The 26,312-nt window shown below is 44.6% G+C and overlaps 2 protein-coding genes across 12 annotated transcripts in view; one reads left to right on the forward strand and one right to left on the reverse strand.

Moving 5' to 3' along the window:
- PPP4R4 (protein phosphatase 4 regulatory subunit 4) overlaps nt 1-4,071 on the forward strand; it is a 104,162-nt gene extending 100,091 nt beyond the window's left edge. For 8 of the 9 annotated variants that reach the window (XM_027520777.1, XM_027520778.1, XM_027520779.1 and 5 more), the window contains one exon: nt 2,982-4,071. In XM_027520777.1, the coding sequence (XP_027376578.1) occupies nt 2,982-3,006 (25 nt within the window). In that variant the 3' untranslated portion in view covers nt 3,007-4,071. The remainder of the gene's footprint in view (nt 1-2,981) is intronic. The other variant, XM_027520785.1, reaches the window with a different exon arrangement.
- A 66-nt stretch (nt 4,072-4,137) lies between these two features.
- SERPINA10 (serpin family A member 10) lies at nt 4,138-18,056 on the reverse strand. Of its 3 annotated transcripts, XM_027520790.1 has the most exons (6): nt 17,954-18,056; nt 14,216-14,994; nt 12,115-12,388; nt 9,740-9,890; nt 8,721-8,760; nt 7,793-7,902 (listed from the first exon to the last, which is right to left on the reverse strand). In XM_027520790.1, exons 2-6 carry the CDS (start codon nt 14,955-14,957, stop codon nt 7,880-7,882), a joined length of 1,230 nt encoding a protein of 409 aa, XP_027376591.1. In that variant the 5' UTR covers nt 14,958-14,994; nt 17,954-18,056; the 3' UTR covers nt 7,793-7,879. The 3 variants fall into 3 exon arrangements, with proteins under 3 accessions (XP_027376589.1, XP_027376590.1, XP_027376591.1); XM_027520788.1 differs by lacking the exon at nt 8,721-8,760 and having other exon boundaries at nt 4,138-7,902; XM_027520789.1 differs by lacking the exon at nt 8,721-8,760 and having other exon boundaries at nt 4,565-7,902; nt 14,216-14,990; nt 17,954-18,022.
- Nucleotides 18,057-26,312: the final 8,256 nt, after the last annotated feature.

Here is a 26,312-nt window from a genome sequence, read left to right on the forward strand (position 1 = left end):
GTAATCCAGTGGTGGACTGCCAAGTGTTTGATTCTGTTCTTTTTCTTAGTGTGCTTTCCTTCCCACTTAAATAGTTTCCAAAGAATAGGAAGTGTCTGTAATGGGAAAATGCTATCAGTTAAAACGGTTCTTATCACATGCCTCTGGTTATGTTACATATTTTGTAGAAGATAATTTATATATGGCAAAGACGTTGTAACCTTAGGGAATTGATGAGAAACTTTAAATGGCTCCCATTAATAGCTGAGATCTATGTATTTTTCTGCAAAATATTTGCATTCCTTTAAACAACTAGCTTGGGCTTCCATGGTGGCTCAGCAGTAAAGATCTGCCTGCAGTGCAGGAGATGTGGGTTCGATTCCTGCGTCAGGAAGATTCTCCTGGAGAAGGAAATGGCAACCCACTCCAGTATTCTTGCCTGGAAAATCCGATGGACTGAGGGTCTGGCTGGCTGCAGTCTATGGGGTTGCAAAGAGTCAGATATGACTTAAGAGACTAAAACAACAACAAAAACAAACGACTAGCTTAAGGTCATGGTATTTAATCACCCAGTGCTCAGAAGGATGGGTGTAATGCCGCCAGTTAAGAAATACTACTGCACTATATAATCTAGAGTTGTGGGTCCAATAAGATAGAGATTTCTACTGACATTTGTTCCTTAAAGTTAGAAGGAACCCCTTCGTGGTTCCTTTTTATGCACCAGTTGTATCTTATTTGATGAAACCTTTGTTTCTCTTAGGTTAGACATGTAAGAGGGTAGTGGGGAAAAAAAATCAACATAAGTAGAGGTCATATCCACATAGAAGCAATTCATCCAAGATGCCCAAACTACAGTTACAGGTTTCCTCTTCCGTATGGGACCCCTGACTCTTCTGATTAGAAGAGAATTTAAACAGGATTCAGATTTTCTTTTAAACATAGTTCACTTAATTCATGAATGAAGTGAAAATGAAAGTCGCTCAGTCACATCCAACTCTTTGCAACCCCATGGACTATACAGTTCATGGAATTCTCCAGGCCAGAATACTGGAGTGGGTAGCCTTTCCCTTCTCCAGGGGATCTTCCCAACCCAGGAATCCAACTGGGGTCTCCTGTCTGCATTGCAGGCGGATTCTTTACCAACTGAGCTATCAGGGTAATTCATGAATATTTTGATGAATATTTTCTAATACAGTTTCCATCGTGCATCTTTTTGCACATCAGAAACTCCATACTGGAGTCTCATTTAGGAACTGAACTGTATTATAATTTGTTCTAAATTTCTAATTGGCCATCGGTATATACAAATACAGATGTATTCCAAATTCATTTAAAACTTAGCATATTTATTGAATAGAGCTCAAGGGAAGACTACATAATAGAAAAAAATTGATAGTAAATAGAAAAAATAATATTGATGGTACAGGTTAGTAGTGTTACTACAGAGAATCTCTTAGCCATACAATTATTGCTCTAATGAATGTACTGTGGAAGCTCCATTTAAAGTCTTGAGATAGAGGCAGGACAGGGTAATGATCTATGGAGACCACAGAGCTGGACATGCAGTTCATGTCAGCACTCTGGTCCTCACTGTGCCCCTCTGTGAAGGGGCACAGGACAGACTCAGTTCATCCTCTGAGGCACCTAACATTTTGACATCCTGAAATCCTTCCTCTTGATCACTTTTGACCCTCTTCTTCTCAAAAGACTGCTCTGGAATTCTTCTATTGAAGAACACATTTAATAATATCAGAATGAAATTCATTCTCTTCTCATCTTTCTAAATGCGATAGTCATTTATTGTTAAAAGTAAAGACCATTGCAATCTAATCTACTTATACCAGCTCTCCATTATTGGCACCAGTGGTAAAGAATCTACCTACCAATGCAGAAGACACAAGTGGCAGGTAAATTCGATCCCTAGGTCGGGAAGATCCCCTGGAGGAGGAAATAGCAACCCACTCCAGTATTCTGCCTCAAAATTCTCACAGACAGAGGCATCTGGCGGGCTATAGTCCATGCAGCCGCAAAGAGTCGGACACAGCTGAGCAACTGATCAATATTTCAGATTACTTCTTTATGTGTTCTTTTATTGTTGAGCATGCTTTTCCTTTTTATGGACTAAATTTTATTTGCTCAATATTTATAATATAGAATTATATAATCAGTTGCATATATAATTGTTTAAAAAAATGAATCTAGAAACAAACACTGCTAAACAGTCACGTGAAGTTTGTATTTTTTCTGAATATTCGGAAGTAAGAGGTGTATTGGTATCACAGCTGCTTGGTTAATGTGTAACTGAATCTCCAAGTCCACAGCTCTCTCCATGTTATGTGGTTCTAATTTAGACTTTCTCATGAATGCATACTGCCACATAACTGCAATAGGTGATCGGTATCTGTAGATATTAGTCATGTTTCTGTGGACTCTTATCCACCATTCAGGACTATGGCATATCCAAATGAAAATCTATCCTTTTTGCTTAAAATAAGCCTGTGAAGTGATTTCAGAAAGTATTAATTATCTCTGTTTTGCTGCTTAAAAAAATTCTATGCAGTACATTCTCCAACTTTCCATTGTCATAAAGATGATACATCTGCCATTTAAAAACATCAGTGTCTTAAAGGAAGTTTAGGAATACATTGTATGTTACGTTTTACAAGGCCAGATGATTGATAATTTTAGGTTGTGTTAATTTCCGCTATGGTTATAGAAATGAAAAACAGGAAAAGTATGAATTGAATTGAATGCTATGTTAGATGCATATAAGATTTGAGTAATTAAAGGTTATTCCAAGTAAACTTTAATGTGTCATTCACTTGTCTACTTAATCACAGTTCTCATATATTAGGTTTTTTCAAAGTAGATTATATCTGTTTCTTTGTAAGTATTATATGGATAAACTTTTTAATGTTTTGTTTTCTTTTCTCTTCTTTTCTTCTCCTCCCTACCCCCTTTCTTCCTTCTCTTCTTTCTTTCTTTCTTCCTTTCTGACAAAGAAAATCCAGAAAATCCAATCCTTAGGCCATCTCCTTGAAGAAGGAGGCAAAACAAAGACAACTGGAGATAATGTGATTGATGAACAAAAGCTAAAGCAATGGCTGATGACTGGAAAAGAGAGATACATAATGGCAGCTGATGTTGTTAAACGTTCCATATTTGAAATTATATTCCCTAGGAGGTATAATATATATTTCTTGAACAATAATGTGGTTACAGAATTCCAATGTTATAGTGAAGTGTAAGGAAAAAAAAAACATTAGGTATGTGCTTTAACTACTGCTACAAAAGAGATAAGTCTGCATTTATTTGTGCAGGAAACCATCTATTTAACTGTGCTAGAGTTTAGCATTTAAAAATTGTACGAAAGGCCCAAATCAACTGAAATCACCCCGCCTAGATAATCACTTGGACGGGGACGTGGGAGTAAAAAAGTCACTGCATTTTCTCACGAATCTCCAAGCCCAATAGAAAAGTCACACTGAAACAGGGTACAAACAGCTGTCCTAAATTATATCAGTCCTGCGATTGTGGTGACAAGATGTTGTACCTGGACATTCCGAAATTAAAATTTGGCAATGAAAATTCTACAAAGATTTCTGATAACTTTTAGCTACAACTACCTTAAAAATAATAGATTGATGATTTCCTTTGTTACCTAGAAGAATTTATTTTATAAATACTTTGTTTACATTTTAGATTGTATTTGTCCTTACTGAATTAGAAATGATGAATCTAGTTTGAATCAGCTGTTATTCCAAGCTATCATGCTTAAGCTATGTCAACAGCATTTATTTGTACTAATGCTATTATTTCCATCAAAATTTGCCTGTGGAACCTATACAGTTCTTGATTTTAAAAATGTCAGTTCTTGAGATATACTGTATGAAGCTATTGTCAGCTTCTCTATTTCAAAATGCAATCAGCATATAATTATATTGATATTGAAAATATTTGTTTTTTTAAAAAAATATATTGATGTATGATAAAGATCTAATTTGTGAATGCATATGCGTGTGTGGTTACTTTTTATAATGTGAAATAATGAATAATGAATTTACTCAAAATAAAACATAGGTTAATGAGATACCTGTGTTTGTGAAAACAGTTTTAAATATTTTCTGAAGTTTTTATTCTGTAATTAAAGACAGTTTATTTTTAAGTAATGAACAAGAAAAGGGCACAGACATCAACTAAAATCACCCAGGGGCAGCTACTCAGTATGAGGCTTTCATGGTGTTTGTTTTCCCCCTTTCCTTACCTATCGCCTCTTTTTTGGCTATTTTTAGTGATGCTTAATATCTTTCATTGAAGGACCATCAGGTAAATGGAATTGTTCAACCATTCATTTTGTCAGTAGTTAAACATTGATTAGGTATGAGAAGCTTGATAATACTGGTTAGTTCATACATTCTTTGTGGATTTCACTTAACCATGTTAGTGATGTCTCCTACTAACATCACTAATGTGGAACCGAGTACATTATGATCTAGGAGAGAGCATCGGGGGTACATAATGGATGTCAAAGCAGCATCAGTTTTTCTAGCACTTTGGTTCATAGCATTGACTCTGTTACTTTAAATAAAATGCAGAATTTTAGTTTATTTGTTCAATAAGTTTGGCAGAGTTTAGACCTTTTCTTCAGCATGCATGCAGGAGAAGAAGAAAGTGATTTGACAGAGAAGTCACTAAGGCTTATTTTGCTCAGAAATTTACAGAAGTCAGCTGCAGTCTTATCTTAGGCACTAAATTATCAATTAAGACAGTCAATCAAAGTTATGTTTAGAGGTTTTCTTTTTTTCCAAGAGAACATGATAATTTCTAAAATTGTTGAAATATTTGTTAAAAATATACTTCCAAGGACAGATATATAGAGCAAAAAACCAGTTGGTGACATTTATGAATATCCATATGTACCTCAGTTTCCACTGGAAAAAATGATTGATACTCTTGTAAAAAGTTCTCAGTCTAACACCTTACTAAATAGTTCCTTTAAACCAGTTGTGTGACAAAGACACATCTCTAACTGTAGCTGCAGAGAAATAGAGACATCTCTGTTAATTATGGAAACTTGCAGTTTTAAGGATAGGTCTAGAATGTCACTAATCAGCATTATAAGCAAAGAAACAGACCTGTAGAATCAATCTTACTGGCAGAAATAGAGAGAGCTAAAAAGATTTTACTTAATAGAGAAGAGCATATAGAGCTTTGTTCCCATAACCTCATCACGGTTAAAAATCATTTCTGTTACTTGACTTCCTGGGCTTTATAAAGATGCCTTATTCTGGAAGAGTGGGTCCATTTTACCTACAGTCAGCGGCATATGTGAAATAATTTGAATTGAAATAGAACAGTCTCTTCAGCTTGACTAGGTTTATACCATGAAGATAAAATGAATTCAGTTAATTCAATAATCTGATCTCAGCTGTGGCATGTGTGTTAGGAAGTGAGTATGAGTGTGTATGTGTCTGTGTAGGAACAGTTTTTAAAATCTGACCCTTAAATATAGTGAAGTGTTGTTAGAATATTCAGAATTTTCCCCTTCGGTTGACACTGATTTTTTTTGTAAGATCAGTTACATTTTTCCTTGATCTGCATTTTTTCACCATGCATACATATTTAGAAAATCTAGTATCCTTGGAGCTTCTTAAGCATATGTGAGGAAATACTAATTTCTTTATAGAGAATAGGGCCATTTTCTGCCTTAAAGAGTAATGCGTTAGATATCATTGCCCCGTGTCATCATCGTTTTGTGCAAATATATGAAGAGAAGGCAAGAGTTTGAGTATATGTTCTATGAATCCTTTGATAATAATGAACCTTTTTATCACCGGGTTTGGCCATATTTATCTCAGAGGGTATTGTGTTCTCTAAACACGGTTTATTTCAGAGGGTGTTGTGGCTTTCTTCTCTAGATTTCATTTCTAAAAAACACGAATAATTTGACTGAGCCCTCTTTTATTTCTCTTTCTGCTATTTTTCTACAAATGAACCTCATTAATTGAATAGTAACAAGTCGCTTAAAGATGTCGACTGAAGTCAGTCCTCTATTTTTGTTTCTTTCTAGGCTCTAGAGTTGCCTGGGTCACCGGTGTCAGTTAGTGCGTGTGGAGGGCATACAGGAGTGAACTGATATCCAGGTTTTAGAAGGATAAAGAGTCAGTCTCTAGACTGTGGCTTATTATTATTATCTATTCACATTAGGTACTATTCACATAAATCTGTCAGTTGTAATAAGAGGAATAACTAATACAGCAAATTTAAGTATATTTAAATTGGCTAGCAAACAGATAAAAATCCAGTTAGGTGGTTAGTCAACCTAGTTGACATTCCAAAAATAGTTAACTTTACTCCTGAGTCTCTGAATTTACTCCTAAAATATTTTCTTATCTCTATAACAGAAGACAAGACGGGCTCAGAAGCTGTTTTGTTATCTTTCTTTGACCCTTGGGACAAAGTCCATGCTTACATTCTATTTAATCACAATGGGTAATAGACGTGAACACACGCCGCCTGTTGAACTGCACCCCATGAGATGCTTTAGACAGAAAGAAGAAAGAGTGGGATGGGCTCCGGGCCTGCAGTCAGGAGTGGCAGGGCCCTGACTCTGCCACTGATGCACTGGTTTTTCTTCCTCTGAGATGCCCTGTATGATTTCTCCATTAGATGCTGTAGGCATAGGACATCAGGCCCACAGTGCCTTCAGGGACCCATGAAGATGTCTTATTTCTTGCTCTAAGTTAAGTCCCATGCTTTGTATTAGTATAAAGACAGATATAACCCAGAGTATATTCACCTTTATACAAATACAGTCATAAAATACTTTTATTATACACACATATATGTGTGTATATATATATGTATATACACATGTGTGTGTGTGTGTGTGTATAAAATGGAAGAAGGAATCCACAAAGGTGAAAGGGCCGGGGGCCCATGAAAGCCTTGCATGCATCCGTGTGTGCTCAGTCGCTGAGTTGTGTTCGACTCTTTGTGACCCTATGGACTGTGGCCCACCAGGCTCCTCTGGGGATTCTCCAGGCAAGAATACTGGAGTGGGTTGCCATGCCTTCCTTCAGGGGATCTTCCCAACCCAGGGATCAAACTCGAGTCTCTTAGTAACTCTTGCATTGGCAGGTGGGTTCTTTACCACTAGCACTAGCTGGGAAGCCCCATGAAAGCCTTACTGTGGCCCTTTGTCCACTTTCCCGTTTCTTGGCTTTGTATAATAGAATTAAGAGGTTGAACTGGAAGATCTGTAGCTCAGTTAATGGCTTCATGGAGTAGACAAAGCCACATGGCAGCAGATGCTGTGGTCAGGCCTGACTACAGCTATTTTTTTCTAATTTTAGTTGCCAAGAAATTATTCTATAGTAGGTTAAAATAAAACACTCATTGGCAGCAGGGAGCAGTAAAGGGAGTGAAGCGCATGACCCATGGAGAATTCGTACTTGCCTTCCCAAAGACTTCATCTTGAAATACAGTTCTGCGAGTCCAGATACCAAGATGGTTTCAGTTAATAACATAGGCTCTTAGAAACAGGCTTAAAATACCAGCCAGCTCATACAAACATCTCCTTAAAATAAGCTTGAATTTCACATGCAGATCTAAGAATGGCTCGAATTAGCACTTGGGAACAAGGGGGACACCAGTGCCAATGTCCCGTGTGGATTCAGACACCTCAGATCCAGCATCGCTGTGGCTCCAAGGACTCACGCGTGCTGTGGATCACAGGAGGGTCGGATCCACCACCCGGCCCAGAAACAGCACGGTTCTGGAGGTTTCTTCATAGATGATGAAGAGAAACGGCCGGTCCACTTTGACGATGGGAGGCATGTAATAAGCAGTGATTTCTAATAGGGTTCCTGCCATTGCCTCTGTACCTTCTTCATCCACCTCAATCGTGGCTCTTTGTAAAACCTAGGAAAGGAAATATGTGGAAGACCATTTGTGTGCTCATGGAGATGAGGGGATTCACTGACTCCCTGAACACTTTTGTTATGGTCCTTACCCACGGGGCTGTGCTCTCGGGATGTACTGGTATAGAGCTCATCTGCAGAGAGGAATGGTCTGTGGTTGCCCTAGCAACTGCCGCAGAAGCACCTCAAACAGCCGCAGGAGGTACCAGGAACCCGATTGTGAAATTCATTCTGGCCAAGGACCAGGGGACTCTGTGGCTGGCCATTTCACACACACGTGGATCAAATCAACAAATACTGAGCATGCACTTTGTGCTACTGATTTTTAAAAGTATTTATTCATTTGGCTGTACCGGGTCTTAGCTATGGCATGCAAACCCTTAGTTGCAGCATGTGGAATCTAGTTCCCTGAGCAGGGATTGAACCCAGGCCCCCTGCATTGGGAGTGTGGAGTCTAAACCAGTGGACCATCAGGGAAGTCTCTGTGTTACTGATTTTTGAACTGAGCTGATATTCCTCCTGGAAGGTTTTCAAGCTGTCTGGAACCCCTGAGAACTTTGACCTTCTTTCTGGCAGGCAGAGGGTGGGAGGGAGGTGGGGCAGGAATGTGGTTATTCTTCTGTAGCGGTTTCCTAGAACCTGGCACCACTCTAAGGTGTCCCCTGAGCAAGCCTCTGGGTCCCTGAAGTCTTTCTGAACTCAGGTGGCCTGGATATAGGCCACCTGTCCTGTTCGTGAGGCCCTTTTGTCCAAGAACCACATGTGATGTGAGTAATGGACCTGTATAATTATTCTAAAAGAAGATAATGAAAACAATACCTAGACATTCTCTTAAGTTCCTGGAGTGAAAATTCCCTTCCTGGAGTAAACAAAGGGAAAATATCAATAATTTAGAATTCAAGCTCTAAAACCAAAACACGTTTCTTCAGTCTTTCATGTGTTTGTAGCAGAAATGCATGTGTTGGATGCTATAGAGGCAGAACTAGGGACAAAGAATGTAAGTCGGGGGAATTACAGGTCAAAATATATATATGAATAAAACTCAAAAACAGTTTTTGCCATTTGTGGATTGAGCTGCTTTTCAAATAAGTTCCTTGTCACTGCAAACATTACAAAACAAAACTGGAAGATTGTTTTGTAGGGATATATCAGAGGGGGTTTTCACAAGAGGCAGGAAGTTAGGCAGATAACCTCTGGGGTTTTCTTCCCTCTCCAAAGCAGTGGACTTCACTGGCAGTCAAGTGGTTAAGATGACCCTTCCACTGCAGGGAGTATGGGTTCAATTCATGGTCAGGAAACGAAGATCCCACATGCTGCAGAGTGCAGCCCCTCCACCCACCCAAATAAATGAATAAAACCGTAAGGTGGTGCAGTTTCATGGAATTCTAAGTGAACCTGTGAACCAGTTCCATTTTGGGGTAAATTTCTCCTTAAGCACTGATAAAGAAGAGAGGGAGTGCTACATAAACATGTTTTAATAAAGTAGCTCCAGTTCTTCAAACATCCAGCTTGGGCGCTGTTTCAAGTCTTTGGGAATTTTAATCTAGTTTTCTACTACAAGGCTTCCCTTGTGGCTCAGCTGGTGAAGAATCCGCCTACAGTGCAGGAGACCTGGGTTCCATCCCTGGGTTGGGAACATCCCCTGGAGAAGGGAAAGGCTACTCACTCCAGTATTCTGGCCTGGAGAATTCCATGGACTGTATATTCCATGGGGTCGCAAACAGCTGGACAGGACTGAGTGACTTTCACTTTTCTACTACAACTTGGCCTTTTATCGACATTCAGTGGGATGGAAAAATACCTGTTCCCTTGGACTCCCCTGAAAGGGCCTGACTTACCTTGGAAACTTTCAGATTTCTTTCAGTAACCATGAGATCACTTAGGTCAGCCCAGGGTAAGAAGATTTTTTGGACTCCCATCTGTTTAAGCAGCTCGTGCATCTTGTACTTCTGGTCTAACTTGAACTTTGGAAAGAAAACTTCCATTTTTCTGTGGTACAAGTACATATAATGGTGAACCGTAGACAAAAACCTTAGATTCTGAACACTAAAAACATCACTTCACCTTCCTCCAAGATTATTCCTAGTAACAAGTCTCCTTCAGTTGAGTGTAGCTCATTCTGCTCTTTTGTAATGGTCTGACTCAGAGAAGAGAGTTCTGACTTATCAAATATGTATTACTTCTGCTTCAGGAAACCAGTTTTATTTCCCAGTCAATGACTCACATTCTCTTTAGGGAAAGATGCCATACTTTGTATCCATTTCCCCCTGTCTTAAAAACAACCCAACCAAATACCTCCTGCCATGAATCCTGCAGACTCCTGGAGGATGGCTGTTTTCAGTCCCTATTCTGCAGACTCCCAGGATTCCAGGAGGAACTTGGGAGTCTGGGAATGGACAGGGGGAGGAGAGCAAAGGAAAATTTCAACCCCCTATTTATTTTCAGCCAGAGAAACTCTGATATTTATCTGTCTCTCTCTCTCTGCATATCTATCTAGCTATATTGGGTTGGCCAAAAAGCCCATTCAGGTCTTTTCTATGCCACCTATAAAGATGTACATTGGAGTTCTTACCCTTGTTTAGAAAGATGGGTTCTGTGGCTCAAAAATAAAAGGATGTGAACTACTGACTGGTACTAAGTGAGTCTTAAAGAAGTCCCAGTGTCTTCATCTGGATACCAATATGGATTTCACAGTGTTCTTCAGAGGAGTCAATGACATAACATGTGTTAAGCACCCAGAACGATGTCTGGTATAGAGTAGAGGCCCAGTGAATATTCATTTCCTTTTGCCCCCTCAACCCTTCTTTCTTCCTCTCTTGTAGAGCTGGGCAGGGCTCACACTGGAATGTAACTGAAGACATGACAGGTCTTGAAGACTGATATATAAATTGATTCGCCTAAACATTTGTTGAGGGCTTACTACGTTGAAGTCTTTTGCTAGGCTCTAAGGATTTGAAGAAGAGGAATGAAGATAAAATGAACACTGGGACCTTTAGCTGGATTTCCCTCTGTGTCAGATTCTAGAGTGACAGATTCAGGAGGCATAGCCTTGGCCTCCTTACTGGTACTGACTTCCTCGTACCCTGATGGGTATATTAATTTATTCCACAAGCTTTTGCAAGCCTGCCCTGTGCTCCCACCCCTGCTCTCTGTGCTCAGCCCCTTCCCCAGGTCATCACATTTGGTCTCATGTTTCCATTTTTGTGCTGCTGACTCCCCAGCCTGGACCTCGCCCTGCACACACCAGATCCAACTTTTGATACCCAGCTGTTGCCTTTTTTATATCCCCACCCGGGCTGTCTAATAGGTATTTCTGATCCAGCTCTTTCCAACTGAACTTTTGCACATACCCCTCAGCATGTTCGTCTCACAGTCTCCCTTTTCAGTATGTGGCAAATCTTTCCAGTTGCTAAGGCCAAAAACTTCATCTGTGACTCCCCCGTTTTTCTCTCACCCACATTCTAGTCCGTGGGCCAATCCTGTGACTTCCAGGTTCACAGATCCAGGACCCACTGCTCCTCCTTACCTCCACTGCCACTACCTGCCGAGCATCCTGATCTGGGTGCTTACACTGACCACGTGACTGGTCCCCTTGCTCTTCCCACATGGCCCCAGTGTCTTTTCTCAACAAGCGCAGATCATGTTGCTCCTCAGCTTGACTCCAGTGGCTTCCCATCTCTTTTGGAAAAAGCCCAAGTCTTTCCCAGGGCCTGTAATGTACAGTCGTGGGTGACAGCTACTGGTTCCCCTGCGACCTCATCTCCAAACTGCTACAGCCTCACTGGCCACCTCATTGTGCCTTGAACCCACCAAGCACACTCCTAACCCAGAACTTTCACACTTGTGCCTGTAACTCTTCTCTCTCCCAGGTCACCCTGACAGCCCTCCTTCATCTTAAGTGTTGGCTTACGTCTACCTTCTTGGCCTGGCCTTCCCTGGTGCCCACCGGCACCTGAGTAGAATGTGAGCTCCACGAGGAGGGCTAGCATCGTGCACGCATCACAATGCCTGACAAGTGGGAGAGCCTTGATAAGGACTGGCCGAGTGAGTAAGGAGCCACGCGCTGTGATAGACGCTGACAGTGGAAAACAGGACAAATGCAGCCCCTGCCATCAGGGAGCCCACCGTGGAGCAGGACAGGCACAGAATGAAATTGGGAGTGCCCACGGGGAAGGAGAGGCTGAGCTGGAGCAGGGCGACAGGAGAGCTGTACCTGGTTTTCATGTTCCTGAGCCACGTGTCCACCAGGTCTGTGGTCAAGTAGTCTTCAAGGGTGAGATGGTCACCTATCCTCTCCACGAGGACCACCAGCATGGAGGCATTTCCTCGGTAGGGCAGCTTGAGGACATGGCAATGAAACTTCTTATCAAAAGTGGAGGCAAACTTGCCTGACCTGTACATCATGGGCACCTTGACCTCCTTGTACTTGTCCAGGTAGAAAGTGTCCATTTCAGTAAGAGCAGGGTCAAAAGGGATCAGCCATTTCCCTGAACAGGTAAGAAAGAAACTCATTGTAGAAATGATCCTCCCCTAAAGCATCATTCTTGCCAAAGTAATAAAGGGCCAGGGTTCTGTCCCCCTTTCTGCCCAACGAGGACAGGTATCCTTACTGGATTTGTCTTGACCACAGCTCAGGCAGTCAGGAGGAAGGCATGGCAACCCACTCCTGTATTTTTGTCTGGAGAATCCCCATGGACAGAAGGGCAGGGGCCTATAGCCCATGTGGTTGCACAAAGTTGGACATGAGTAAAGCGACTTAGCATGCATGGATGCGGGCAGCCAGGATAAGTTTCCCAAAGATCAGCCTTTCCCAGGCTTCTTTCCAAACTGGCAAAAAATGAATCCAGATAATTCCCTCATTGTCCGGTGGTTCAGAATCCACCTTAAAATGCGGGGGACACAGGTTTGATCCCTGGTCCAGTGCAGGGGACACAGGAAGATCCCACATGCTGTGGGGCAACTCAGCCCGAGTGCCACAACTCTGGAGCGTGACAAAACAGAGACCTAACACAGCCAAAAATAAAGTGGTGAAAGTCGCTCAGTCGTGTCCGACTCTTTGCGACCCCTCAGACTAAACAGTCCGTGGAATTCTCCAGGCCAGAATACTGGAGTGGGTAGCCTTTCCCTTTTCCAGGGGATCTTCTCTACCTAGGATTGAATCCAGGTCTTCTGCATTGCTGGTGGATTCTTTACCAACTGAGCCACAAAGGAAGCCCATTAAACACACGCACACACGAATCTACCCAAAGGCCTGCTGGAATCACACACTGAAGCAAGGAGATGTCTCCTAACCACCTGTGGCTCCTTCACTGTTCAGGACAAAACACAGGGTGAACAAAAGTCACTTATTCCAGATGATGCCCGAAGGACCCACTTCTGTCTATATTCACTTCCTTGTGGTTGGTTAGCTCCAACCTAGAGAAGACTGTGGGCCTGGCCACAGCCCTGTCTGCAGGAAGGGCTCTCTGACCACTCCTTTGGTGCACTCAATGTGCAAACAGAGGCCACTGGGGCAGAAATGATGACGTTCCCACCTATCCTGTGCTCACTGAGGCTCTGAGGGGAGGGGCGCCTTGTCAACAAGCAGCCACACAACCCAGAGGCCGCCACCAGCATGCAGGCACACAGCTCTACACACAGACATCTGTCCGGCCTGGCTCGATGAAAGTCCCCCTCCCAGACTTTGCAAGTCCCCTGGTGTCACCTTCCTGCTACAATGTGGCCATGCAAAGCCAGTGCTGCACGAGAAAGGCAGGATGGAAAGGACCTGGGGTGAACCCCTCATCTGAGTTCAGCTTCTGCCGTTTACCATGTGACCTTGATCTAGCCAACCTCTCTGAGCCTCACTTCTCTATAGGAGGTGGGAGAGTCTGCATTTTTTATACTGAGAATCCAAGGAGAAGGGATTTTGTCACTTGCCCCAGGTCACAGAAGTAGAGGGTGAAGGAGCAAAGATGCAACCCTAAATATCTCAGATGATCTGCTTTAAAAACAAAACAAAACAAAAAAAAAACCCAGAAGTTTCCCCAGGTCAGAATGTCAGAGGAGAGTTGTATAGATATGCTTGGAAATCTAGCAGTAAGCCCTGCAGGCATGCGAGGGCCCCAGGGCAGGGGCATCAAATGGACACGTCGTCTGGCACTGTGCCCGGTACATCCTACCTGTTCAATGCATGTTTCAACCTGTTTGTGAAACCCGAGAACAACATGTTCCTAGGAAATCCCTTGGCATCAACCAGACACAGGCCCAGCAGGAAAGGAAGAGACAGGTGAAGAGACCCATGGCTCTGGAAGAGCAGAATGTTATCCAAGTACCTTTGAACAAGATGTAATCCACAAGAATTAATTTGGTGTCAGGATTAATCTCATCAAAGAGTTTGGGAAGTTTCCCCTGCGTCTCTTGGTTCATGTAATGATTTATGAGCCTTTTGGCCTGGGAAGTGTTGTGAAAATCCACAGTCACACACTCCATATCGAAATACCTCTTGGAGAGATTGAGGAAGGTCTCTCTGATGTCAAAGTCCTTGTGGATGAAGGCGAAACTCCCCTGGGCCAGGCCCAGCTCTGGATTATGGGAGAGGCTCTCTTGTAGCTGCTTGAAGAGGGCAGGCAGGCGCGGTGGTCGGGTCTGGTTCACCACGGGCCAGGTCTGGTTCCAGGCCTGCAAGAGGAGATCCTCCAGCTGGGCTCTGCTGTGCCCCCTGGCCCCCAGAGTCAAGGCAGCCATGGCCCAGGCCAGGCCGAGTGGGGAGAAGACCACGTTGCCATCATGCTTCAGGGAGATCTTACGTAGCAGGCTGAACCCCAAGTTGGAGGCCTCCCTGGAGAGCTGCTGCCCCTCGGCCAACAGCCAGGGGGAGTCTTCCTCCCTCTCCTCCTCCTCCTCTGGAGCCCACTGTCTCTCGCTGGTCTGGCTGGTCTTGTTTTGGGCCATGGGGGTCAGCAGAGTCTCCAACCCCGCCTGGGCCTCTGGCAAGTGGGAAGCAAGGGTAGAACCGGGCACCAGCCATGCCTGGGCCAGGAGGCAGGCCAGCGGGAGGCTCAGCACCGCCCACATCAGGGCAGCGTGGAGGCCCGGTCAGCAGCAAGGCTTCCTTGGGAGAAAAGAAGGCAGAGATCGTCCTTAATGTCTGATGCCCACCTCCTCCCTGGGCCCTGGTACATCTCCTCCGGTCACCCTGCTTCTTTCCTGGGGGTCGGGGCTTATCTCCCAGAGGCAGGGCTGGGGAGACCCTGAGCAAGTAGGGTCACATTTGTCACCTGAGTCCGTGGGAGGGGAGGTGTCTTATTTCACGGAGAGAAATCTCCTCCAGTTTCCATCAGGGATCAGGCCCTCGGGCAGCTCCTGGTCTCCCCCAGCTGTCCTCACCCATCCCAGTTCCTCCCAGGGGAATGGCAGAAAGCCAAAAGGGGAAGGGATGCGAGGGGATGTGGTGTGGGTCCTGGGCCTCACTGGGTGTGGGTCACAGCAGCGCCAGGAGTCGGAAGGTCTTCCCAGAACTTTTACTGTCTGCTTGTTTTATTTGCCCTGGATCGCTAGGCAATACGGCAGCTTGTTCAAGCTGGGCTGTGGGGACTTGGACCTGGGGACGCCTTGGGTTGGGGACTTAGAGGGTCTGGGTGGCCATGGGGCAAGGATGAATGCTGAGTTTGCCTGATTCTGCAATAGACCCCGCTGTGCCTTCCCTACAGCACTGGCCCAGCCCTGGGGCCCAGTCACAGAGCTCCTCTCAGGACTTCCTGCCTTCACTCTCTCTGGAGCCCCCAGGATAGGAACAGATGATGAACCAATTCAAACCACTTGCCCGGGCTAAGCTCCGCTTGGACCATCTCACCTAACCCTCACCTGTGAAGTGCGTCCTCCCGCCCACCCGAAGGCTGCCTGTTCTAGCGGAGCCCAAGACCACTCCAGCTTGGGCAGTGGGTCTCCAAACCCCACACTCCCCACCACTGCCCCCTCTCTGGCCTCCCTCTCATCCTTGGGCACAGAGCCTAGCTCCCGATCACCTGTAGTTTCCATCTGAATAAACTCCCATGGGCACACGGGGCTCCTGGTGCTGACACCACCAGAGGCTGGCTGGGAAGGTCACTGAGATACACCCTCACTCTCTCCTGAAGCCACTGCCCCAGGAGGGCTTGGGTGGCGCAGGACCACTCAGCGCAGGGCACACAGGGCAAGGGAGGCCACAGGCCTCACAGAGTTTCCATCAGCAGAGACCCTTACTCTGAGCCAGGCCACCTGAAGCAAAATGTGCTGACGGGGTGAGGTTCCCCGGCCTCTTGTTGACGCAGAGGCCTGTGTCCTCACTGGGCCGGCTACAAGATGACCCCTGGCTCCGGGACTTAGCACATTGCTTTTGGCTTTTGCTAAACAGTGTCATAGGATCCAGGGCCTCGTCCTTTCCATAGCTTGAGTGGCATGACCTTACTCAGCGAAATACTCCTCTGTTTTCTGTGAGCATTTAGGAAGCTTTGCCCAATTCTAAGTGGCAAGCCTGCACTCTAAAGGTAACTCCAGCAATAAATGTGCTAGGTAAAGACCTGCTGGAGTGTGCCAAATGTACCCAGGTTCATGCCTTCATTAGATCACAGGCTTTAGCACCCCTTTGTAAATTAATCCCACAGCGATACTCTTAAATTCAGAGTAACTTCTGTCTGTGATGGTTTCCAGGTGGTGCTAGTAGTAAAGAATCTGCCTGCCAATGTAGGAGATGTTGGTTTGATTCCTGGGTTGTGAAGATACCCCTGAAGAAGGAGATGGCAGGGTGGGTTCTCACACATTCCCACTCATCTCAGTATTCATGATCAGCAGGAAGAAAGAAGATTTTCACATACCTTAGCAACAGCAAACTACCCACCACTTGGTTCCAACAAGAAATTGCCATAACTCTGAACTCTCATTCTCCTCCAGTGAGCTTTTGTTCAAAGCAACCCTCCCCAGCTTCCTCCCAGAACCGAATAAAAGCCAGCCTGTCTTTGTCTCTTTGAGAATTGCCTCTGGTTTGCCAGTTTGTCCCGAATTGCAATTCCTCTGCTATTCCTGAACCTATTCATCTTCACTTCATTGTAATTGCCACTAATTTTGTTTAAGGGGCTTCCCTGGTGGCTCAGATGGTAAAGAATCTGCCTGCAATGTGGGAGACCCAGGTTCAATCCCTGGGTCAGGAAGATCCCCTGGAGAAGAAAATGGCTACTCACTCCAGTATTCTTGCCTAGAGAATCCCATGAATAGAGGAGCCTGGCGGGCTACAGTCCATGGGGTTGCAAAGAGTCCGACACGACTGAGTGACTAACACTTTCACTTTCTAAGGGGCTTCCTATGTGGCTCAGTGGTGAAGAATCCGCCTGCCAATGGAGGAGACATGGGTTCAATCCCTGCTCCGGGAAGATCCCGTATGCCATGGAGCAAAGCCCATGAGCCACAATCACTGAAACCTGCCCATCTGGAGCCCGTACTCCACAACGAGAAGCCACGGCAATGAGACGTCCATGGACTGCAAACTGGTTGCCACAACTGGAGAGAAGTCCGTGCAGTAATGAAGACCCAACACAGCCAAAAATAAATAAAATTAAAAGAAATTTTTTTTTGGTTTAAGGATGACACAGAGATGCAGCACTCTAAATAGAACCTGACTAGTAAGAAATTAACCACTCACTCACCACTTCTCAGCCTTGAATGTACCTGCAGCTGCAAACCCACTCCCAAATCTGGAAGCAGCAGGGACTCACTTGCTTGGGCAGACAGGTCTCTGGGAAGAAGGCCAGGGAGCTATGTGGGGCTTGCACGGAGTGTTGTGGGCATGATATCTCAAGCCTTCAAAGCCTCTTCCACTGGCCTCCTCTCTGTGGAGGAAGCCTCCTGTGTCTACAACAAGCCTCTTACCACCCCCACCTCCTTGCCCGCCCCATCCAGTCCAGGAATGAGGGCTCAGCACAGCCCAGGTTGCTACCCCCCTGCCCCGGGGAACCCACCCAGAGAGGACAGAAGGTCTTCTCTCCCTATCCTTCATTAGGCAGACACTGTGAAGCCTCCCTTTGGTCCACTGTTCTTACCAGTGAGTGGCCACCCAGTGCCTGGGAAGGTCCTTCATTCAGGGCAAAGACAGAAGGTTAGGGCTTGCAGCCGAAAGCCTGCAGTAAATATTTGCTATTCCAAAGTGTGATCCCCCTCGGGGGGCTGTTACTGATTAACATCCTGCTTGGAGATGGTGGCGTTTCTGGGAAAGCCTCGATGGAGAGAGAGGCTTCCCATAATCCCCTGCAATCCTGCACTCCTGACTCTTGGGCAATTCCTCCATGAGAGCATCTGCTTCTCAACCCAGGCAGCACCCCAATGACATCCAGGTCCTCGTGGGACATAGTTGCTGCAGGCGCTGAACACCTCGCAGGAAGGAAGGGCTGGATCCCACAGAGGCCTCCTGGGTCCCCAACTCAAAGCTGGGCTCTGTGTGAGGAGGGAAGGCAGAAATGAGTAAGACCTGCTCCCAACACCTCCCAGGGAAACTTTTCAGTCCACTGGGAGAGCTGTCGTTGTTTAGTTGCTAAGTCATGTCCAACTCTTTGCAACCCCATGGATTGTAGCTCACCAGGCTCTTCCATGCTTGGGCATTCTCCAGGCAAGAATACTGGAATGGGTTACCATTTCCTTCTCCAAGGTATCTTCCCCACCCAGGGATTGAACCCACGTCTGTTCCATATCCTGCATTGGCAGGCAGATTCTTTACCACTGTGCCACCTGGGGAAGCCCTGCCAGTGGGAGAGACAGACCCTTTAATCCCCACCAGCCATAAAGAGCCTATTTCAAGGTCAACTCTCTGCTTCCCCAGGCAGATGGACTTCTAAGACTAAAATCCTCAAACACTGAAAGTCAAGGCTGATGTAGACCCTTTAAGACAAAAACTCTCAGACTGTTAGACTCTTTTTAATAATATAAATATTTTATGTGCCCTTTACTACTCAAGTGAAATTTGTAGTTAAGAGAATCAACCCACAAAATTTAAAAAATAATAATAATGCTTTACAATATGGAGGGAAAAGGAAACTATAAGAAGATAACGTTTCTTTAAGTATGTAAATGCTCTGCCGTGACTACACGTGAAGCGGCAGTGGTACTGTCAGATGCGGGACCAGGTGGGAGTGCTCTCTGCTGCACACCTGTTGCATTGGCCCTTCCCCACCAAAGTCACGATCACTACCAGCGATGCGGCTTTCTGCAATGGTGAGTCACATTCAGTTCCCCAGAAACAAAATAGAAATCTTCCTCTGATTTACTTTCATAGAAAATTACATGGGAATTAAAAATTGGTGGTGGGGGGATGGCGTTTTCAGCTGAGCTAAAATACCTGTGGCCCTGTGAGAGTCTGGGCTCAGATCATTTATAAGTAGGTTTTCAAGTGTTCCACCCACATGGACTTGCAGCGGGACGTTGCAGTCACGTGACACCACTTCACTGTGGGGGACAGGCGGGTGTGTTTCCAGTATATCTGGTATGTCTGGCCCGCAGTCACGGGAACCCAGAAGCGCTGCTCCAAATGGTTGTGGAAATCAGAAGTGCCCCAGCAAGTTTCCGGAGTGTTCCTCTGGGGAAGTACCTGCTCTGTTGAGAATGGCTGCCTGAAGAGGCCAAAGTGAAGGGTGCCGGCAGATGAGGCTGGGCCAGGGTTCTAGGCTCAGCACAGGAGCCAGCCTCTGCTTCCGGCCCCTGGAGTTCTGCAGCTGAGGGGCGGCTGGCAACCAGGAGGCAGGGTCTGCTGGCTTCTGCTTGGGGCAAAGGCCTGGGAGGAGCTAGTGAGCATGGAGGGTGTGGAGCACAGCGATCACAGGGGATTCAGAGGTGCCATAAAAGTCATCATGGAGCACTTGACCATTTGGGAGTCTCTTAAAACGTCTGCGGGAATTTCAGAAACTGATCTTTATAAGGAAGGTGGCAGAATGTATTGGAAAGAGTGTAAAGGCCTCTGTCAAACTCCCTGGGCTTGAATCTCAAGTCTTCCAAATTCCTGGCTGCCAGACCTTAGGAATGTAACCTAACTTGTGAACTTGCTTTTCCTTCTCCATAAAGCAGCCAAAACTGTGCCTGGCCCATGAATATCGCAGCAGCACCCAGGAACCAGGAAGTCTGTGGGCAGCATTGCTTCTAAGGTGGTGGGTCCCGACCCCTAGGAAGGGTGGCCCGGAAGTTCTCCACCTTCAGCAAAGATGAGTCCTGCACTGCTCCCAGCAGGTCAAGGTCAACACTGGCCCCTGTAACTGTGAGCTCTTTCACCAGCTGTGTAGCCCTGAATAAGCTCCTTAACCTCTTCTTGCCTCCGTTTCCTGATCTGTAAAATGGGACTCCCAGGGCTGAGCTGTTAGGACTGCAGTGAGGCTTAAATGAAGCAGTGCCTGTAAAGAGCTTGCTACCTGGTAGGAAGAGCTAATGAATGGTATTTGTGGTATAATTTCAGAGCCAGAATGAACCTCAATGGTAAGCCCAGACCCTGGATTTGGACTTGACAGAGGAGAAGATGCCAGGGGAAAAAAAAGGTCAATGTTAGTCATTCAGTGGTGTCTGACTCTTTGTGACCCCCATGGACTGTAGCCCGCCAGGCTCCTCAATCTATAGGATTCTGCAGGCAAGAATACTGGAGTGGGTAGCCATTCCCTTCTCCACCCAGGGATCGTGCCTGGGTCTCCTGCATTGCAGGTAGATTCTTTACTCTCTGGTAGAGACACCAGGGAAGCCCAGAAAATGCACGCCCGTACTCATTAAGGCCCTTCCTGCCTTTGGTGGTGCCGGAATACAGCCAGGCCACCTGATTTCCCATCTGCATTTCATTCACCAGCCTCTGCAGAGAGATTGGGAAACATCTGATGGGAAGGTGTGTGGTGATCAGAATCAACTCAGAGGAGACAGTACAGTCTTTCCTGGAACAGCTCAGTAGGCAGGCAGCACAGAGCTTCTGGGAGCCACCCTGGAGGGTGAGATCCAGGGGCTTCTAAAGCAAATCTGTCCTAGGACCCAAAGGGCTGAATGTCTGAAAAACAACCAGAGCTAGGTATTGGCAGAATCAGGCTTCAGGAACCAGAGAATCGCAGTTCGTCCGCTCAGTGTGGATCAGATCAAGAGGAAAGCCTGGGCGAGTGTGGGGTACAGAGATAGAAAACAAAAAGCTTCCGAAATCCTTGCGACATGCAGACGCGTGGGGCAAATGGTTCACTGTTTGCAAAGCGGCCTCTCTCTCCCTCCCCACTGGCCTTCTGTCTCCCTGCTCCCGCTCCAGGCTGCCTCCACCCTGGCTCCCCCGGCTCCAGTGACACCTAACAAGATGGCAGATTCATCCTCTGTCCCCAGTGCTAGAAAGCTGATGGTCCAGGCAAGTGTGCTACTGTGATCAGCGAGGTGGGGATAACTTCTGGGTAACTAGAGGCTTGCCTGGATAGCACTTGCATCTGCCTAGCATGACAGGTTAATTAACCTAGCTTTCTTTCCTTGAGATGGGCTTTCTCTTTGGTTCAGGGCAAAGGACATCTGACTCAGAAGGACATGGTAGTAAGTTTTCCTTAGTATAAAGAAACAGATAATCAGAGAGGTCAGTAAACTTGTTCAAGAACACAGAGCTTGAATTTGAACCCAGACCTCTGGGTTCCAAGGCAGCTAACCAGTACAGCCACCTAGTGTGGCAATAGGTTTTCACTGAGATGGTCCTTCTGCCTGGGAGGTCATGTCCTTTCCCTTTTGCTTTTGTGCTGGGGTTCATTACTCATTTGTTTGTTTTAATTTAAAAAATTATCTTTAAATCATTTCAAACTTTAAAATCGCAAGAGTAGTTACAAAAAACTGCTGTAAACCCTTAACCCAGGTTCACTAATTTTAAAACATTTCCCACGTTTTACCATTCTCTTCTCTTTATATATAGTAGCTTCAGGTATTGCGACCGTATTAAATTTTTTGGATTTGAGAATTCAATACTATTTACAGAAGAGAATCCTCTTGTTCTTGGGATTACCTTGTCATCTCCAACCGTTCATCATACGGTAGTGTGTGTGTGCACAGACATGCATATACATGCATGCTAGTAGGTGATGAAGCATATTGCCCAACTATTATGTTGAAAAGTTCCTTGGACTGATTCTTCTTCTCCCCTTTAACGCAGTTATATTATCTGTTTGAAGTATGTTTGAATTCACTTGTTTTCTTTTCACGTGGTTTTAGGGCTTTCCTCATTTGTTCATTTAATTTTATTGTTGAATATACAGAATATTAACATTATTCTAAAAGTCTAAACCATATAAAAAGGTCGGTGAAGAGAAGTGCTATATCCTACCCCCCAATCTCTTCCATTCTGTCCTCCTCCCTCCCCTGCAGGTAACCATTTAATTAGTTTTTAGTTGATCCTTTTTTTTTACAAGGACCCACTGGCATTCACACTAGCAACATATGAAGATGACTGTTTCTGTACAACCAGTAGAGTGTCCTGCCTGTTCAGCAGCCAACCTGATGAATAGGAAATGGTAGTCTTCATCCAAATGGTAATCTCAATGTAGTCTTAATTTGCATTTTTCTTATCAATGAGGTTGAACATATTTTCATATGTTGAAGCACCACTTATTAGGGATATTAGCTCTTTATCAGTGACGTTTCTTGCAAGTATCTTCTCTCAGATTTTCACTTCTGTTGACTTTGTTTATGAATTTTTGACCAAGCAATTAAAAATATTTTGTATGGTCAAACTTCTCAGTCCTTTAAAAAATTTCATATGGACTTTTAGTCATGGTAGGGAAGACTTTTTCTCTACCTAAATTACAGAGAAATTTATCTGTGTTTTCTTCTAGTACTTATACAGTTCTTTCTTATTTTTCATTTAGGTCTCTGATTCTTAGTTTATTCTTATGTGTGAAGAATGAGTCTAATTGTATCCTTTCCAAATGGCTATTCAGTTGTCCCAATATTATTTACTTAAAAGTCTTTATCAAATATTGAATTTCCATTTGTATTTGTATTGCTAGACTTTCTAACCTATTTCATTGGTCTTCCTATCTATTCATATTCCAGTACCAGAGATATAATTACAGTGTCTGTGCAGTCTGAGTCGACATCTGATTGGGCTGGTCCCCAATCCTCCACCCCCTGCCCCCACATCTTTTCTCTTTTCCGTGTTTTCCTGGCTACTCTTGAAGGTTTATTCTTCTGTACGGACTTTGGCATCATTTTGTCTATCTCCAGAAAAAAACATTTGCTAGTATTTGTATTGGAATACAATTAAGTTGATAACTTAGGGAAAACTGACATCTAGATGAGGCTGAACATCTTATTCAATAAGGAATATTTTTGCATTTGTTCAAGTCTGAACCACCCGTATGGCAGAAAGTGAAGAGGAACTAAAAAGCCTCTTGATGAAAGTGAAAGAGTGAAAAAGTTGGCTTAAAGCTCAACATTCAGAAAATGAAGATCATGGCATCTGGTCCCATCACTTCATGGCAAATAGATGGGGAAACAGTGGAAACAGTGTCAGACTTTATTTTTCTGGGCTCCAAAATCACTGCAGATGGTGACTGCAGCCATGAAATTAAAAGACGCTTACTCCTTGGAAGGAAAGTTATGACCAACCTAGATAGCATATTCAAAAGCAGAGACATTCCTTTGCCAACAAAGGTCAGTTTAGTCAAGGCTATGGTTTTTCCAGTGGTCATGGATGGATGTGAGAGTTGGACTGTGAAGAAAGCTGAGCGCCGAAGAATTGATGCTTTTGAACTGTGGTGTTGGAGAAGACTCTTGAGAGTCCCTTGGACTGCAAGGAGATCCAACCAGTCCATTCTAAAGGAGATCAGTCCTGGGTGTTCTTTGGAAGGAATGATGCTAAAGCTGAAACTCCAGTACTTTGGCCACCTCATGCGAAGGGTTGACTCATTGGAAAAAACCCTGATGCTGGGAGGGATTGAGGGCAGGAGGAGAAGGGGATGACAGAGGATGAGACGGCTGGATGGCATCACTGACTCGATGGACGTGAGTTTGAGTGCACTCCGGGAGTTGGTGATGGACAGGGAGGCCTGGCGTGCTGTAGTTCATGGGGTCGCAAAGAGTAGGACACGACTGAGTGACTGAACTATAACTATATGAACTATAATTTTGTATCTTTAAGGAATATTTTCTAATTTTCTCTATATCAGTTCTGCACATTTCTTGTTTATTTCTAAGTGCTATATCTTTTTGATTTTTTTGGATTTTCTCTTCCATTATGTGTTCTAATTGGTTGTTGTTTGTATATATGAAGGAATTGCTTTTGTGTGTTAACTCTGTATTCTGGTATCTTGCTGAAATCTTTTATTGAGTTTGTTTTACCATTGATTTGCTTCAGTTATGCAAGTACATTACATGTCATCTGCAAATAGAGTTTACAATTCTATGTCTCTGCTCCCTCTTGTCTAATTGCATAGTCTAACACCCCCAATGTGAAATGGTAATGAATATAACGAGTAGCCTTGTCTTACTCTTGATCTAAGTGGGAATGCATTTAGTGTTTTCTTATTAAAATGCTGACTTTACACATATATATGGAATCTACAAAAATAGTATAGATAAACCTATTTGCAGGGCAGGAATTGAGAGACAGGCATAGAGAACAGACATGTCAGCATAGAGCTGGGGGAAGCGGAGAGTGGGATGAATTGAGAGTAGACTGACATATATGTACTACCATGTGAAAACAGATAGCTAGTGGGAAGCTGCTAAACAGCACAAGGAGCTCAGCTTGGTGCTCTGCGGTGACCTAGAGGTGGGATGGGGGGCGGTGGGGGTGGGAGGGAGGTTCAAGAGAAAGGGGATATATGTATGCATATGGTTGATCTGCTTGTGGCTCAGCTGGTAAAGAATCCGCCTGTAATGAGGGAGACCTGGGTTCAATCCCTGGTTTTGGAAGATCTCCTGGAGAAGGGAAAGGTTACCCACACCAATTTTGTGGCCTGGAGAATTCCAAGGATCATGTAGTCCATGGGGGTCGCACGAATGAGCGAATTTCACATAGTTGATTCACTTGGTTGTTCAGCAGAAACACAACATTGTAAAGCAATTATACTCCAATAAAAAAAGATACTGATTTAGAAAGGTATCAGATCAGATCAGTCGCTCAGTAGTGTCCGACTCTTTGCGACCCCATGAATTGCAGCACACCAGGCCTCCCTGTCCATCACCAACTCCTGGAGTTCACTCAAACTCACGTCCATTGAGTTGGTGATGCCATCCAGCCATCTCATCCTCTGTCGTCCCCTTCTCCTCCTGCCCCCAATCCCTCCCAGAATCAGAGTCTTTTCCAATGAGTCAACTTTCGCATGAGGTGGCCAAAGTACTGGAGTTTCAGCTTTAGCATCATTCCTTCCAAAGAAATCCCAGGGCTGATCTCCTTCAGAATGGACTGGTTGGATCTCCTTGCAGTCCAAGGGACTCTCAAGAATCTTCTCCAACACCACAGTTCAAAAGCATCAATTCTTCGGCGCTCAGCCTTCTTCACAGTCCAACTCTCACATCCATACATGACCACAGGAAAAACCATAGCCTTGACTAGACGGACCTTTGTTGGCAAAGTAATGTCTCTGCTTTTGAATATGCTATCTAGGTTGGTCATAACTTTCCTTCCAAGGAGTAAGCATCTTTTAATTTCATGGCTGCAGTCACCATCTGCAGTGATTTTGGAGCCCAGAAAAATAAAGTCTGCCACTGTTTCCACTGTTTCCCCATCTATTTGCCATGAAGTGATGGGACCGGATGCCATGATCTTCGTTTTCTGAATGTTGAGCTTTAAGCCAACTTTTTCACTCTCCACTTTCACTTTCATCAAGAGGCTTTTTAGTTCCTCTTCACTTTCTGCCATAAGGGTGGTGTCATCTCCATATCTGAAGTTATTGATATTTCTCCCAGCAATCTTGATTCCAGCTTGTGCTTCTTCCAGTCCAGCGTTTCTTATGATGTACTCTGCATATAAGTTAAAGAAGCAGGGAGACAATATGCAGCCTTGACATACTCCTTTTCCTATTTGGAACCAATCTGTTGTTCCATGTCCAGTTCTAACTGTTGCTTCCTGACCTGCATACAAATTTCTCAAGAGGCAGATCAGGTGGTCTGGTATTCCCATCTCTTTCAGAATTTTCCACAGTTTATTGTGATCCACACAGTCAAAGGCTTTGGCATAGTCAATAAAGCAGAAATAGATGTTTTTCTAGAACTCTCTTGCTTTTTCCATGATCCAGCGGATGTTGGCAATTTGATCACTGGTTCCTCTGCCTTTTCTAAAACCAGCTTGAACATCAGGAAGTTCACGGTTCACATATTGCTGAAGCCTGGCTTGGAGAATTTTGAGCATTACTTTACTAGCGTGTGAGATGAGTGCAATTGTGTGGTAGTTTGAGCATTCTTTGGCATTGCCTTTCTTTGGGACTG

This window comes from Bos indicus x Bos taurus, chromosome 21 (assembly GCF_003369695.1).
Source record: "Bos indicus x Bos taurus breed Angus x Brahman F1 hybrid chromosome 21, Bos_hybrid_MaternalHap_v2.0, whole genome shotgun sequence".
NCBI lineage: Eukaryota > Metazoa > Chordata > Mammalia > Artiodactyla > Bovidae > Bos > Bos indicus x Bos taurus.

Excerpts from the sequence above, each read along its gene's own strand:
- SERPINA10 (XM_027520788.1), bottom strand. The coding sequence starts at position 14,957 with ATGTGGGCGGTGCTGAGCCTCCCGCTGGCCTGCCTCCTGGCCCAGGCA. Across the intron at positions 12,389-14,215 it reads GGATTACATCTTGTTCAAAG|GGAAATGGCTGATCCCTTTT; the intron begins GTACTTGGATAA and ends TTACCTGTTCAG. Across the intron at positions 9,891-12,114 it reads CTCAGGAACATGAAAACCAG|AAAAATGGAAGTTTTCTTTC; the intron begins GTACAGCTCTCC and ends CTTGTACCACAG.